Source organism: Dipodomys merriami, unplaced genomic scaffold, assembly GCF_024711535.1.
Source record: "Dipodomys merriami isolate MVZ:Mamm:240054 unplaced genomic scaffold, mDipMer1.0.p SCAF_26, whole genome shotgun sequence".
Classification (NCBI taxonomy): Eukaryota; Metazoa; Chordata; class Mammalia; order Rodentia; family Heteromyidae; genus Dipodomys; species Dipodomys merriami.
The window spans coordinates 10,240,214-10,255,588 of NW_027204048.1; the positions used below are offsets into that span (position 1 = coordinate 10,240,214).

Genomic DNA, 15,375 nt, shown 5'->3' on the forward strand with positions numbered 1-15,375 from the left:
GATATCTCGCGTATCATGGTCTACCGTCCTCTACAATCTGCTTTGTTTTCCTTCATTGTTCTCATTTTCTGAAGCCAGTACCTGGCTCCCAGCTAGAATGAACTCCATAAAGGATGGAGCTTTGCCTTGTCTTGTTTTCATCGGTTCTCTGGAATCCAGCATAATGCCCCAGGGCCTAGGACTTGCTAAACAAATGAATGAAGCAATGAAGCAGAAGCAGACACACCAATTATGGTGTGTGTGTGTGTGTGTGTGTGTGTGTGTGTGTGTGTGTGTGTGTGTGTGTGTGTGTGTGTGTGTGTGTGTGTGTGTGTGTGTGAAGTTAGTCCATATATCCTTGCTTAACTTCTTTAAAAATTGAAGGATTTTTTTTTTCATTCTCTCTTTATTAATGCCCTGCCTTGCATAAAACAGTCTCAGAACTTTTTTAGAGAGACTTGACTGTTAGTTCTCTGAAGCCTGGGGAGAAATGCCAAATTACTATCAAGGCTTCTCCAGCATCTGGAAGTCCCTTTTAGGAAGCCACAGGCCTGCTCATTTGGGATCAGGCTAAATGACAAATTTCTTTTCAGTTTTAAAGAAATGAACTTTAGCAAATTGCACATGTAAGTGGATGAATTTAGGAAAACATAAACAATGACGAAGGGTTTAAAAGCTACACTCTGCTTCAGCATCAGCTACTACAGCAGTAGCTGTTCAGACCGGAGAATGTTGCCCATCTCCTAGATTCTGGGCTAACCATATTTGCTGGGAACAATAAATCCAAAGACTGTGCTAACCTTACCTTCTTGAGTGGTACAAAGTACGGACTATCTTCCTCCACTGATTAAAAAAGTCTACATAGCTAGTCGGTACAGGACAATTCTTCATCTTGATATTATGGAATTAAAAAAAAAGAAATGCTAGAATTGCAAGGGAAGACTTAACAAGGAACATTTGTAAGCAGGTTATTAAATCAACAGCATAGATCCAAATAAGATTTTCAAATGAATACAAGAGATTTGAATTACTTTTTAAAATATGAATCATCATTTTCTGAAGCTAGAGAGATAGCAGTTATTTGATCAATCACTTTAAATGTGTTTCTCCATTCTCTGATGCAATCCCTGTGAATGATTATGAAGGTGTAATTTTCAGAAATGGGGAGGAACATCGCTATGGCCATAGCTGGTTAAGTAGAACCCTGCACATGTATTTCTACCTTACCGCAAAGCTGTGGGCTTAGCAGACCATGCACTAAGGACTTGCTGTTGCGTCAGGTTGTAAGCTTTCAAATTCTTTTGATTGCTGGGTGCTGGGAACTCATGCTTATAATCCTAGCTACTCAGAAGGCTGAGATTTGAAGATCAAGGTTAGAAGCCAAACTGGGTAGACAAGTCAGAGAGATTTTTATCTCTAACTAACAGAAAGCCAGAAGTAGAAGCATGACTCAAGTGGTAGAGTGCTAACACTAAGCAAAAAAGGCAAACAACAGCATGAGGCCCTGAGTTCAAGCCCCAGTACTGGCACAAAACTAAAATTATTTTACTTTCTTTTGCTTTCTTTCTTAGTTTTTTTCCTTTCATTTTCCCTCCCTCCCTGCCTCCCTCCCTCCCTCCCTTCCTTCCTTCCTTCCTTCCTTCTTTCCTTCCTTCCTTCCTTCCTTCCTTCCTTCCTTCCTTCCTTCCTTCCTTCCTTCCTTCTTCCCCTCCCCTCCTCTTCTTTGACCTCTCCTCCCTTACCTTCTCCTCTCCTCCCTTTCCCTTCCCTTTCTTTTTTCCCTTTCTTCCTACCCTCCTTTCTTTCTCATTATCTATCTATCTATCTATCTATCTATCTATCTATCTATCTATCTATCTATCTGTAACAATATCCCTTTCCTCCATCGATTATTTTCTTTCACTTATCTTTTGGATTTCGGGTCAATTTCCAGGTTTTCTACTCAATAGAATTCAAGCAATCTGAGGCCATAGCTTGACAATGTTTTAGGTAGAACAATTTTATGGCTCACAAAGATTTAGCCTTATCATTAATGAAATTCACATAGGCCTTGTAAGAGCTGATGAGGGGAAAGCATCAAAATGTTTTTCTTGTAGGGTGCTGGTGGCTCATGCCTGTAATTCCAGCTACCCAGGAGACTGAGATCTGAGGATTGTGGTTCAAGGTCAGCCTAGGCATAAGACTTTAATCTTCAATTGACTACCAAAAAGCTGAATGTGGAGATGTGGCTCAAGTGGAAGAGTGCAAATCTTGAGCAAAAGAAACTCAGGAACAGTACCCAGGCCCTGAGTTCAAGTTCCAGGACTTAACAGACAGACAGACACAAGTTTTTCTTTGCTTGTCAAGAGCTGTTTTGTCTGCCTGTGAGGCATGCTGTCTGTAGCCAGATGCGGCCTGTTCTCAGTCATCCAAGTAAGGGAAATGGAGGCTAATCTTCCTCAGTAACAGTGGCTTTGACTTTTGTGTTTTTCACAGAAGAGGTAGAAAGTGGGGGCAGGTAGAGAAATGAACATAGTAACAATAAATGTCCTAAATATGAAGAGAAAGGGGCATCTCTCTTAACCGGACATGTTCAGACATGAATGGTCCCAGTTACATGTCTGGAATGAGTGATAAAATCATTATCAGAAATTCAGCTGAGAAAAGAAGAAAAGAGTTGAGCTCTGTCAGAGATCTCTCCAGAAAAGAAAGCCATGCAAGAACTGGCTCACAGAAAATAAACTTTTATTGAACATAAGCATACAGTTCATTAATAAAAGAGAAAAATGGTTTGTCTACACATCAGTCAGACTGGACGCATTCCAACATGTGCCTTTAGAATGAATTCGGAGGATCCTGAGTATCAGAATTTGGTTGGGTGTGCTGGACTCCTGAGAGACCAGAGGCTCTGAAATCATGTTTTAGTATCAAGTGTAGTTACTTTAAAAAGGGCAACATAATTTTGTCAAGATGAGTCATTTGTTCAAAAAAATCATTTTCTGCCTGTGCATATACATTGAGGAAACCAAAATCACTGAGTAGATTCTAGAATACCCAATATCCAATTCTGGAATTACGGCAACATCAATTTAGGCCCAACGCCACCATTCTTCCTGTCTTCTTGGCATATTTCTCTCTACAGAAGATCCTCAAAAATTAAAAGGTTCTGTTCCAGCTTGTTTTCTTGAGTATCTTACATTCAGGAATAATGTTACCCATCTACAAAAATTTTATCTTTTCCTTTGCAATCCAATCATCTATTTCTACGTAGAGGGCCAGGGAAAATAATTCTGGTGAGTCTGGCATATGGAAGGTGACACATAACCAAATAGTTTTGTGCTTTCCTGATGTATTAGTGCTAGCTTTACGTTTCCATGTCAGTACCGAGACACCCGAGAAATGAAAGCACCTCAAAATCAGGAGAAAAAGAGACTCAGCAAACACCCAATATGACTTCATAGCAGCTTAACCTTTGCATGATTCATCTCTTTTAAGAAGAGGTGGCAGTAAGCTCACATGGTTTGTAACATCTCTTATATCTTTATATCTTATAAAATAGAAGTAATATTTGCCTATTTAGATTGTTGTGAGCCAGGTATTAGTGGTTCATAACTGCAATCCTAGCTACTCAGAAATCTGAGATCCGAGGATCACAGTTTGAGGCCAGCCCAGGCAGAAAAAGTCCATGAGAGTCTGATTTTCACTTAACCACCAAAAAAGCTAGAAGTGGAATGGTGGCTCAAATGGTAGAGGGTCAGCCTTGAGCAATAAAGCTAAGGGACAGTGTCCCAAGCCCTGAGTTCATATCCCAGTACCGGCACACATACACAAGAAAAGAGGATTGTTGTGAAGATCTAATAAAAGACATGAGAGCATTAGATTAGCACAATGTTAAGCCTATAGTAAGAAAGGAGGAGTTATCTAAGGTGCTTTGGTGGCCATCTGAAGACTATGCAGGGCCCAAAGTTTGGCTTCCATGTCTCAGGCATGAGATCGAGACAGACATATACTAGCCAGGATGCTAGGGCTACAAACCCATGTAAGCCCATAAGGATTCTGAGCCATAGGAGATGATTTCATTACCTAGATTTCAGAATTGATTTAGACCAAAGTGAACATCACACTTAAAAATCACCTGTAACTGGTAAAGTTAGCAGAACCTAGATGGTGCTGGAGTAAATACAGAGAGGCTACATTGTTATCATGTTTGCCCAGCACATACTCAATGCCAGACATTACTGAGTTCTTGGAATGCTTCTGTCTTAATCTTTGACTGTCCCAGCGAGAGAGCCCCTATCATCTCCATTTTACAAAGGTGATCAGTAAGTACCCAAGCTACCACATACAAGATGCCACAGAAGACTTTTGACATCCTGCCTAGGGCTTCTAAATAGAATTATCTGCTTCTAGTATGACTTTTCCTTAAGCACAGTGGAGAAGAAAACTATGTATTTTTTAGAAGTATGAAGCTTTGAACTCAGGGACTTGTACCTACTAGGCCAGGGGTTCTATCTACCAGTTAGGCCTTTCCTTTTTCTAATTTTCATCTATTAAAAAATTCAACCAGCATTTTTGCTGCAATTATTTTTCATTGCTTATTTCTTTGGCCAGACTACACCATGATCTTCCCAATAGGGTCTCCTGAGTAGTTAGGATTAAAGGCATGAGCCATTGTTTGAGCTACACCAGGGAAATCTCAGAGCCAATCCCCTCCACCTCTTACTGTCTTATCCTTGCCTCGGTATCTCTGAAAGGAGGAGCTTTAGAGAGGATACTGCATTTGTGCTCCCACATGGCTTCTGTGTGGAAAACAGGCTGATACACACTAAACAGACTAAGGAAATACCACGTGTAATGGGATGTATGGCCAGATCCCAGATTTTATATTTGGGGACTCACTGCTATTTTATACAGCTTTTCACTTGTGCAGGTAGGTATGAATGAAGTATATACACAGTAAATTACACTTCACATGAAACTATCTTATGCTAAAAAAAAAACCTATGCTGCATTTTAGAGAAATAACAACAAATTAAAAAAAAATCTAATCAATATAGCCTCTCATTCAAGATCCTTCTACCTCTATTTGAAAACCAGACTTTTTTTTTCTATTTCTGTATATTACAGGACACACACAATTTAGGTCTTATGGCTAAAACAGGGGAATACAATTCTCAGTCTTCCCAAAGAATAAGGCTAAAATGCTAGATGATGATCCAAAAGTAAGGGCTGTGATTTACAGGGTGCATTACTTGTTCTTGAACCTAAGTTAACAAAAGGATCTGTTTTTATTAAAAAGTGTTCCAATCATTTATAAAGAGGAAATAAGCAAGGGCTAAAGGGTAGCATGGTGGTAGAACACTTGCCTAGCATGTGCAAGGCCTTGGATTCCATCTAAAGCACTGAAAAGAAAAAAGAAGAAAGACAGAAAAAGGAAGAAACAGGGCTGGGAAGGTGGCTCAGTGGTAGAGCGCTTGCCTTGCATGCATAAGTTCCATTCCTCAGCACCACATAAACAGAAAAAGCCAGAAGTGGCGCTGTGGCTCAAGTGGTAGAGTGCCTTGAGCTGAAGAGCTGAGGCACAGTGCCCAGGCCCAGAGTTCAGGCTCCATGACTGACAAAAAAAAATAAAAAAATCCTTTTAGTTAAGACCACATAGTGGAAGTGAGAACCCCATTATATTCTTTTGGTTCAGGATGAAGACAGTTAAAAGCTATACTTTAGGCTGATCTTGACTTTTAGTGTTCATAACAGAAGAATTATCCCTTCACATGTCCCATTGTTGGGCCTTCTTACTTTTGGGAAGGATTTTTGGCGTCCAGTGGTATAAGGAACAAAAGGAAGTGCCAAAGTTGAGGCCTCCATAAGAAATAAAACAATTCTGAAGAGCCAATTCACACAAGCAAAACAAAAAGCCTTATGTTTATTAAGACTTGAAGGCTTAGAAATGGCACCAAAGCTTTAAAATAGCTCTAAGAATGTGTTAAGGGAGCCAGCGATCAACTAGGATTACTTCTTGCCAAATAGCTTATAGCTTGCAAAGGCCACTTAAACATTTGGACCACAGACTTGGCTGGATGTTTTTATTAGAAACCACAGGGCTGTTGATTCATCTATCCTTAAAATCTCAGAGGTCACATTTTCAGCTGCCTCATATAACAGGCTCTTTTTACTCCAAATATTCTGTTGGTATTTGATAAGCTTCCTATTTGACCTCTTAATCAATGTTGTTCTCCTACATTAAACTTGACACAGCAAATGTATGCCAACAAATTTCACATAGGATTCTTTAAGTTCAGCAAATGTATGCCAACAAATTTCACATAGGATTCTTTAAGTTCTTGTTTGAGTGATAAAGGCCATATAAATAGTTTCTGAACTATTTTGACATGCTGAATTGACTAGTGGTCCAGCGATGAAATTATTCTAATCTCAATAGAAATATAGCTACCTCACTTTTCCCAATGAGTTTGTACCTCATTGGTATAATAAGCTGTATATTACATTTTTCTAGAGGAGGATACAGTTGAAAAATGAAATGCCTTTTTTAAGGATCAGATATTCAAATGTAGAGCCGGAAAGTTTACACTAGGATTTGGAATCTTAAAGATGGTGGATGCTTTATTGTATTTGCAAACCTAAGTTTGAACTTTTTAGTTGATAGATGCTGTAAATCCTTATGATAGGGGAAACATTGGTATCTTTAAGCTAATGAGAATTCTGTATTACTTTTAAAAAAATCAGTGCTTTTTTTGTATTATAGCGGAGTCAAAGTACCAAACAAAGGGACTTCCAAGTTGAGATGTGGTCAACACTAATCTACTTACCAAATGGTAACTTCCTGTCAATAGACCACGTTCAGTAGGTTCACTTGTTCATTAGGGTGGCTATTTGTAGAGTAGGAAACAAGTGGACAGCAGCTAGTCCTACCTTCACAACAACAGCCTTTTCCTTCTGCATGCTTGACCTCCGCCATGTCTCACACAAAACAAGGTCCAAACCCATCCTTTGTCTTTCATCCATTTGACCAAGATCATATCAGAGTATCTGTGAGATGGGAACCAACTGACCCTCATTCTGCAATTATGGATCTTTCTGCTTAAGCCAAAGAAGCAAGATGTTCATTGCATTATATCTCATACACCAGTGAAATATGCTTCAGTCACTACCAGTCCATTTGGCCTCCTGAAACATCTTCTTGTTCAACCTCTTGCTGCTTGATTAGTCATGCCATCTCAGAAGCATCACGAAGCCCTCCAGCCGACTGGCTACCACATGTTGGACTTGTAGCATCCTCTCAGTGTTCAAGTCTGCCATCTTCCTTGGCTTCCAGGCTTCTTGATATGTTTAAGGAAATCCTGGCCAGCCCCTGGCCACTTTTATTCTTCTACTTAAACTCTTTATCTCTTTTTCATCCTAAGATTTCCAAAATTACCCATAGAAGGAATCTTTCCTCCTCATCCAGTGAGGCTGATCGTTTTTGAAGGCATTACACTTAAGATGCTTTGTGAAGTCACATTAGAACGATGTTTTACACACTTTAGGTTAGTTGTGCCAGTATCACCTATAGGGCATCTGGAAACTTCAGATTTCTAGACCCTCCCCACAGGATTTCTCATTCAGTAAGTCTAGGGTCACGGCTATGATCTGCACATCTATCATTTTCCCACCTGCATTTTCCCAGCTGATTCCAGGTGCAGAGATTCTGCAAACAACACTGAGAAACGCCATCTAAGTTTATTCAATGATGAATAAACCTTTTGTTTAGTGCCAGTACTGGAACTTGAACTCAATGCCCTGCGCTTTTTTTTTTTTTTAGAATTTTCACTCAAGGCTGGAATTCTATCACTTGAGCTATACCTCAAGTTCCCAGCTTTTTGCTGATTAATTTGAGCTAAGACTCATGAATTTGTCTGCTCAGGCTGGTTATCCTCAGCCTCCTGAGTATCCAGAATTATAGGTGTGAGCCACCAACCCCTGGCTACATTTTTCAATCCTCATTGTTCACCTTCTTGCTAAGTTAGTCTAGAATTTTATAAGAGGAAAGCCCTTCCCCCTGCCTTAGAAGGCACTTGTCCTGTCAAGGGATAGAGGGTAGACAAATGAAGATGAGATAGAGGAGTGATGCAGTCAATAATTCAATGTATATCCTACACAATTAAGAAACGTGATGGATGAGGAGAGTTGGGAGAGATTGGGAGGGATGGGTGAGAATGTTGAAAGAGGTGACATTGATCAAGATGCAAGTATTCATAAGCTGCTTTGTTAAATAGCAATCTATTGTACAACTGCTTAAATATAATAATAATAATAGTAATAAGAAGAAAAGAGAAGGCACTTTTCTTTGACCTATGTATAATCACAGAACACAGACGTAAGTATGAAGTACAAAAATTCATAGAAATCTTAGCACATATTTCTAGATCAGGAAATAAATGAGACAAGGAATCATAGTAAGCAATAAGAATTCTGGGTAAAGATGAAGGCAGCTTCTTTTGCAAATTTGTAGAACAAATGCTAAATGGTACCTCGTCCTTTACTCAGTACTTGGCTGGAAAAGAAACTATCCTGATTACAGTCTTAGCTATCCAATATCATTTGCTGTAGTTGACACATTTAGTCAGAACACTTGACTTTACTCAGCTCATCTTGGCAGTTTATCTTGTAGAAACAAGCACAAACGGTGGTTCAGCTGCTTGGTTTAATTTTTTTTTTAGCACTTGAAAAAAAATGTACAGTAGTTTGAACACTCAGTCTTTGCAAACCTCCACTGAGGTTAAGGGTTTCATTCATACGTACAAAATTAGTTTACAAATTTTTTTTGGCAATTTTATCTTAGTAACCCGTTTTATCCTATTGCCATTGTCCCAACCATTGAAAAAAGTTTACAATAATTTACATAGAAATATTTTCAAAGTGCTTAAGAATAGTGATTGTTCTCTGGGGGTATTTACAGGGGGCCTATACAGATATGTACAAGTGGTGTACATTATAGCACAATTTTCATTGCTGGAATATGGCTTTCTAGGGAAAGTGCATATTTGGCCAGAGGTGGCAATACTGTCTAAAAGTTCAAGGATTACACATTCTTGGTAACCACATCCAAAGCTGAAGTAGAATGCGGACAAGAATATTTACAAAAGTAATATAAAAAAAACGGTCAAGTACACAAGCTTGATCCACGCAAATATATCTTGACGTTCTTCCAAATGGGAGGAAGAAAGACTTCAGCGCTGGCTCGGTTACCATTCCGAACAGGGGTATTATTGATTTAGACCTCAAAGGGCAAGACTTGTCTCTGGGGTCAAGCTAGATCATCATCTGTGCTGACAACTGATATCTGTGGAAAAGAAAATAAATTAGAATGAGTTGGGGTGATCGCTTACTGGCGACTCTAGTCTCTAAAATGGATTTTGCACTTGGAAAAAAAATCAGGTTAAGTGAAGTAAGCCAGACCCAAAGAAACATAGGTTCCATGGTTTTCCTCAGTTGTAATAATTAGTATAGGTCTAGGATAGTCCTAGCAGATGTACATATGACCATATAAAATGATGCTAAGTGAAAAGAACTCCAAAACATGGAACAAGAGGGTTTTTTTTGTTTTGTTTTTAGTGTACTATGTGATTTCTTCTTTCTTTTGTGTCTTTCTTCCCCTATGATTATTCCTTATTGTCACTGTATTTGATTTTGGCACCCTGGGTATTGTATATATGTCTATCTGAATTAGGGAAGGGAAGGGGGACAACAAAATGTTGTGACCAAGGACAAAGGGTGAACCAATGCAACAGTGATACTCACAAAACACTATATTGGAAATGATCTGTACAACTTGGGAGGGATAGGGGGAAGGAAAGTGGGAGAAAAATGAGGGGGGTAACAAGTTCGACAAGAAATGTACTCACTACCTGATGTATGTAACTGTAATCCCTCTGTACATTACCTTGACAATAAAATTTAATTTAAAAATAAATAAATAAAATGGACTTGGTGTTGGATTAGGTTATTCAAAGATCCAAAGTGTTCAAATGGGAAAGCAGATACAAAACATTGTTAAGTTTCAGTGTTCATGCATTTAACTAGAGGTCACCTTCTTAATCTGAATTCTGAAATATCACAATAGGATGAGCATCAGCAAAATGACACTATGAGTAAAAATTTTCACACCTCGATCCCACATTTAGGTTATAATCAGAACAAATGCATGTTAAAATGATAGTATACAATTACTTCCAGACTCTCTGAGTAAGATGTACATAGAATATAAATAAATTTGTGTTTAGTCTTGAACAATACACCTCATTATGCATATGCAAATACCATATAATCCCCCCAATCCAAAATCTGGGATACTTCTGGTCCCAAGTAGTTTGAATAAGGAATATGTAACCTGTACTTACTTGGTACAGTGAAAATTCCATGACCGATTTTACCTGTTCTACTTTAAGGATCATTAACCTTGGAGTGCCGTGAACTAACACCATTCTACTTTTAACCAGAGAATTTGTAAGGTTAAAAAAAAAACCCAAACCTCAACTTGGATTTTTCCTCAGCCTGGGAGGCCAAATATAGATTTGGAGTTCAAATAAAGAACAAATGCCTGTTGAAAGGAAAGCTAATTATACTGGGTTGGGTAGGCCTTGGTCCTTTTCCAAGTAAAGCACTTAGTACTTTTGGCTAAGTAAATCTTACCAAAAACATTGACCTTCAGTTGACTCCCCAATACAATACTTTTAGGTATCCAGTAGGGGAGAGATTTAACAGTTCGAAATGAAGCTACTTGTGTTACGATCATTTATAGCTTGCTATTTATATATTGTTTATACAATCCAAACTATTTCAGATAGTACAGTGATGATGTTAAATACTACTTGCCATCCTTATGTGGGTGAGGTGCTTATGAACTGACTGACATATGTCCTGACAAGCTAGATATCTAGTATCCAGGCAGCTGATAAAGTGTTTGGTGACTCCATGATCTGAATAGCTCAAATAAGTATAGATTGAGTTACTGATCTCCTTTTCAAAAAGTCTCACCCCACTGCCATGGTCTATAAAGACATAGGCTGACTTACTGCTGGGTATGTGTGTCCTACTGAAGCACTGTGTCTACCAATGTCTATGGAGAGGTCCTCTTCGGTTGTCTTCAAGTACACAGGATTGTCAAAGTTCATGCTTTTCATGTTCTTGTGTTGCCAGTTTCGCCACATCAGGTAGCCACCTACTGCCGCCATCACTAACAGCACTGGAAAAGCCAGAGAGTGACTGAGTGAGTGGGGTCAGGTTACATAACATACACGAAAGTAACGTGTTAGGAATCCACAACTCAAAACAGAAGATAGAATATAGACCCGGAAGGAAGCTGAGCTTACTCACTGGTTTTATTGTTGCTTTAAAGCCAACCTAGCTAGCCACATCCATTTGGGAAGGTATAGTATTCTGAACCCCAGCACTAGGTTGAGTGCTATATAGGTGGTTCTGGTATTTTGTGTTAAGCCAAGACTTCAGTAGTTTAGGACACATACACCATTAATACAAAGTGCCTTTAGAATTTCTATGTCTAACAAGGACCTTAGAAACCATTGTCCCTGGGTTTGAAAAATTCCAGACTCCTTTTCATATACCCTCTACAGGTCCTGTAGAAAACACGCAAACATTTGTATCTCTCCTCTTCAAGGAATACTACACACATTTCCCAGGGGGAAAAGAACAGCAGCATTTTAGTAAAAATGGGTTGAGTCTGGCTAATAGTTCTAAAGGAGAAAGCATTTAGCATCTATTGCAATTAATACACATCAACCACTGCCTTTTTTCATGTTAAGTAAGGGAACTGCTGAAGAGAAAATATCCATGCTTAGTGTATCACGTGAATGAGGGAGTGAATGAAATTCGCTGTCACGAATGCTCTGACAATATGTAAGATGGAAAGGTGGTTATGGATCAACTAGATATGTCCATCTGATATCCAACCACATGTGAGAGGCGTTTACTTACACAGAGGCAGGATGGCCCAGGCTGCAGAAGACCCTTTTGGGGGAACACTGACTTCTGAGACTGCTGTGGTTACGTTGATTCCTATGAGGGAATGAAAGGAATCAGTTTAGAATGAATCAACTCTAACACTTAACACTAGCTTCTCATCAGGCAGACAGTCTTACATCTTTGCATCCAATATCAATCTTCAGTATCTCCTACCATTGTATACCAGGAGCAACTCCCGTGGAGGTGTATGAATGACACACTCTCATAGCCATTTCACTACCAGTTTTGTAATAGAAACTTTAGTAAATCAGATCAACGTAGGATATAAAATCTAAACCCGTGGGGTTTACGTATAAGTTACCAATCAGGGCAGAACTAGTAGTTAAAGGTTTCATTAATTGTTTACGTTACAAAATTGTGGCTGTTAGTGGAGATTAAGTTTGCAGTACTGAAACCAATACCTCCAGGAACTAGTCCACTAGTTGCTGGAATTTCTGTTGTGTTGGTATCTTTAGTCTCACCGTAAGCCACAGTAGGTGTAGTACCTGGATCATAAAAACCAAGAACCTGGTTATTGCCCAGGTTCTTGAATGGCTAGCTGTTTAGTTCAGACAAGCCATGCAAAGGGTTATTTTAACACCAGGTGAAGCAGACAAACCACTGTTACCCAGGTGTTGGATGCTTCAAATGGAAAGAAATCGCAGTTAAACACAGGAAAGTTCAGACAGAGAAGTCAGCATGTGAAATTTGGCAACCCCAAAGGTGCAGCCACACTTAATCCTTCTCAACAATTTTCCAGGCTCTCCTACGAGTTACAAGAAATATTCTCAAGACGTTCTATGCACCATACCAGATGGCTGGCAATTGCACTCTCTGTAAATTGAGCGAGTCTGTCATGACCTAGAGTTAAGCTAATAAAAGCCTCACCAGAAGAGTTCCTTGTTTACAAGAACCAAGTTTATTTTCCCACTGAATAAAAAAAAAAGCTAAGAAGAGAAGATTCAAATGCAGGTTTGGTTTAAATATGGATTTAAAGCTGAGTTCCCCCACCAAGGCCTTGATGTTTCTTGCAAACATGGCCTTCTGTAAGCACAGAATCAGTCTATGCTCAATAGAGGCAAATGTTAACTTTTATTTAATTACCTGCAAGTTGGCTAGCTCAGTGCTATTATAGGGCTTAATTATAAATTAGTATGAGGCACAATGACACTTTAATCACCTATGTTAAAATGGGTTGCAAGTCAGTTCTGAAGTATTGACAGGAACACCTGGCATGCGACCACAAGCACCAAATGAACCAATATGTTCTGAAATCTATTTCCAGAGTTAGCTGAAATAGAATTTCTAAAACCCAGGCTAGTTTTTTTATAGCTAGTATCTTCTACTGACTGTCATTAGTCTTGTTTGTGGTTGGAATGCAAAAAAAAAAACAAGTCTTACTTTGGCACTCTCTCCCATTTTCTTCTAGATTGTACCCATTGGGACAGGAACAGGTATATTTTGGAGAGTGATCATTAATCTGTGGTGCTGGCAGGCAGAGGTATTCGCATCCTCCATTCTCCACGTCTTCTTCACACCAATTTTTACCTAGTCAGAACAAAAAGATTGGTTAAAGTAGGCATTTTAATGCATTTACCCCTGGTTCTGGGGCTTGAACTCTAATCTTGGGCACTGTTCCTGAGCTCCTTTTGCTCAAGGCTAGTGCTCTACCACTTGAGCTACAAAGCCACTCCCAGCTTTTTCTGAGTAGTTTATTAGAGATAAGAGTCTCATGGACTTTCCTGCTTCAGCTGTCTTTGAACTGTGATCCTCAGATCTCAGCCTCCAAAGTAGCTAGGATTACAGGCATGAGTCGCGAATGTCTGGCTTATATAAAAAGCCTTTTGATTCTAGGGAGCCTACACTTGGCTACTCTGTCAGATCTTCAAGTGAAAGCAACATCAATGAAGAAGAGGTATTAAGGTACCAGCAGCATGCTGGAAGGATATCAGATTCAAAGATACTTCTCTGAATAAAAGCAAAAACAAAAAACAAAAACCCCTCAAAGTAAGTAGAAAAGAAATTTGTTTTCAACAGACAGGCGCCAGGGAAGAAGACGAGGAAGGGAATTGAGGAACCAGGACCATCTCTCACTGTTCATCCAAGTGTCAAAACGATGGTTCAGAAGGAGAACAACCATGCTTTCTTGGTTACCATAGCTTACTGCTACGAAATAGTAGAGGTCTCCACTACACGGGGTGGGTGAGAATTTCCTGGAGTTAAACCAGATGAGCATATTGAGCAAGATAAACTACGACCAAATGCATTTGTAGAATCACACAATCCTGTCTCCCAGATACGTCATGCAGGAAGGCAAGCATTATGAGTTAAACTGTGCACAAAATTCATGCGCGAAGTGCTAACAATACCAATATCTCAGAGAATGATCTTGTTTGGAGATGGAGTCTTCTTAGAGATAAGTTAAAATGAAGTCATTAAAGTAGGCCCTAATCCAAATGATTGGTGTTCTTAGAAGAGGAAATGTGAACACAAGTCTATTCACATCTATATCTTTGGCTATATAGACAGATAGAGATATGAGATAGACAGACAGACAGACAGATAGATAAGATAGATAGATAGATAGATAGATAGATAGATAGATAGATAGATAGATAGATAGATAGATAGATAGGACAAATAGAGACAGAGAGAGAGACAGAAGTTGCAAACAGAGACAAGAAAAAGATGAGAAGGTGGCTCTCTACAAGCCAAGGAGAAGGCTGGGACAGATTCTTATTTCATAGTCCTCAGAAGGAACCAACCTTGCCAACCTTGATTTTGTACTTTTCGCCTCCAGAATTGTGAGACAATAAATCTCTGTGGTTTAAGGCACACATGTCATGGCCCTTTGCTATGTCAACCCTAGAAAACTAATTGTAGGGAATATTTGTGGCACTAAAGCTACTAGGGAAGCCGATGTAACAGGCTTAGCAAGAAGAACTGAGGGCCAGAGATACTGGAAGAAACAGAAATAAAAAGCTCTGACAGTGACAGTTGAAAGGAAGTTAAGATTTGATGTTCTGATGCCATTTTGCTAAGGCAGCAGAAGTGAACAACCAAGCTTCAATGGTGAAATATTTGGAGTAGGTTCAAGAGGGCAAAAGTTCCATCCTAAAGAAAGCTGAATAGCTAAAAAGCTACTGACACCTGGCAGATTCTGAGTCATGCTGCTGCCTCTAAATCTGGCTATTTGGTTGGGCACTAGTGGCTCATGCCTATAATCCTAGCTACTCAGGGGGCTGAGATCTAAGAACCATGGTTCAAGCCAGCCTGAAAAGGAAAGTCTGTGAGACTTTTATCTCCAATTAACCACCAGAAAGCCAGAAGTAGCTCTGTGGCTCAAAGCGGTAAAGTGCTAAACTTGAGCAAGAAATACTTAGGGACAGTGCCCAGGTC

The 15,375-nt window shown here is 39.3% G+C and overlaps 1 protein-coding gene across 2 annotated transcripts in view; it reads right to left on the bottom strand.

The window, feature by feature from the left end:
- Positions 1-2,686: 2,686 nt before the first annotated feature.
- Vldlr (very low density lipoprotein receptor) overlaps positions 2,687-15,375 on the bottom strand; it is a 40,366-nt gene continuing 27,677 nt past the window's right edge. The window contains exons 15-19 of one of the 2 annotated variants that reach the window (XM_070035675.1): positions 13,378-13,524; positions 12,399-12,482; positions 11,950-12,030; positions 11,031-11,200; positions 2,687-9,298 (exon numbers count right to left, since the gene is read on the bottom strand). In XM_070035675.1, the coding sequence (XP_069891776.1) occupies positions 9,263-9,298; positions 11,031-11,200; positions 11,950-12,030; positions 12,399-12,482; positions 13,378-13,524 (518 nt within the window). In that variant the 3' untranslated portion in view covers positions 2,687-9,262. The remainder of the gene's footprint in view (positions 9,299-11,030; positions 11,201-11,949; positions 12,031-12,398; positions 12,483-13,377; positions 13,525-15,375) is intronic. The other variant, XM_070035676.1, reaches the window with a different exon arrangement.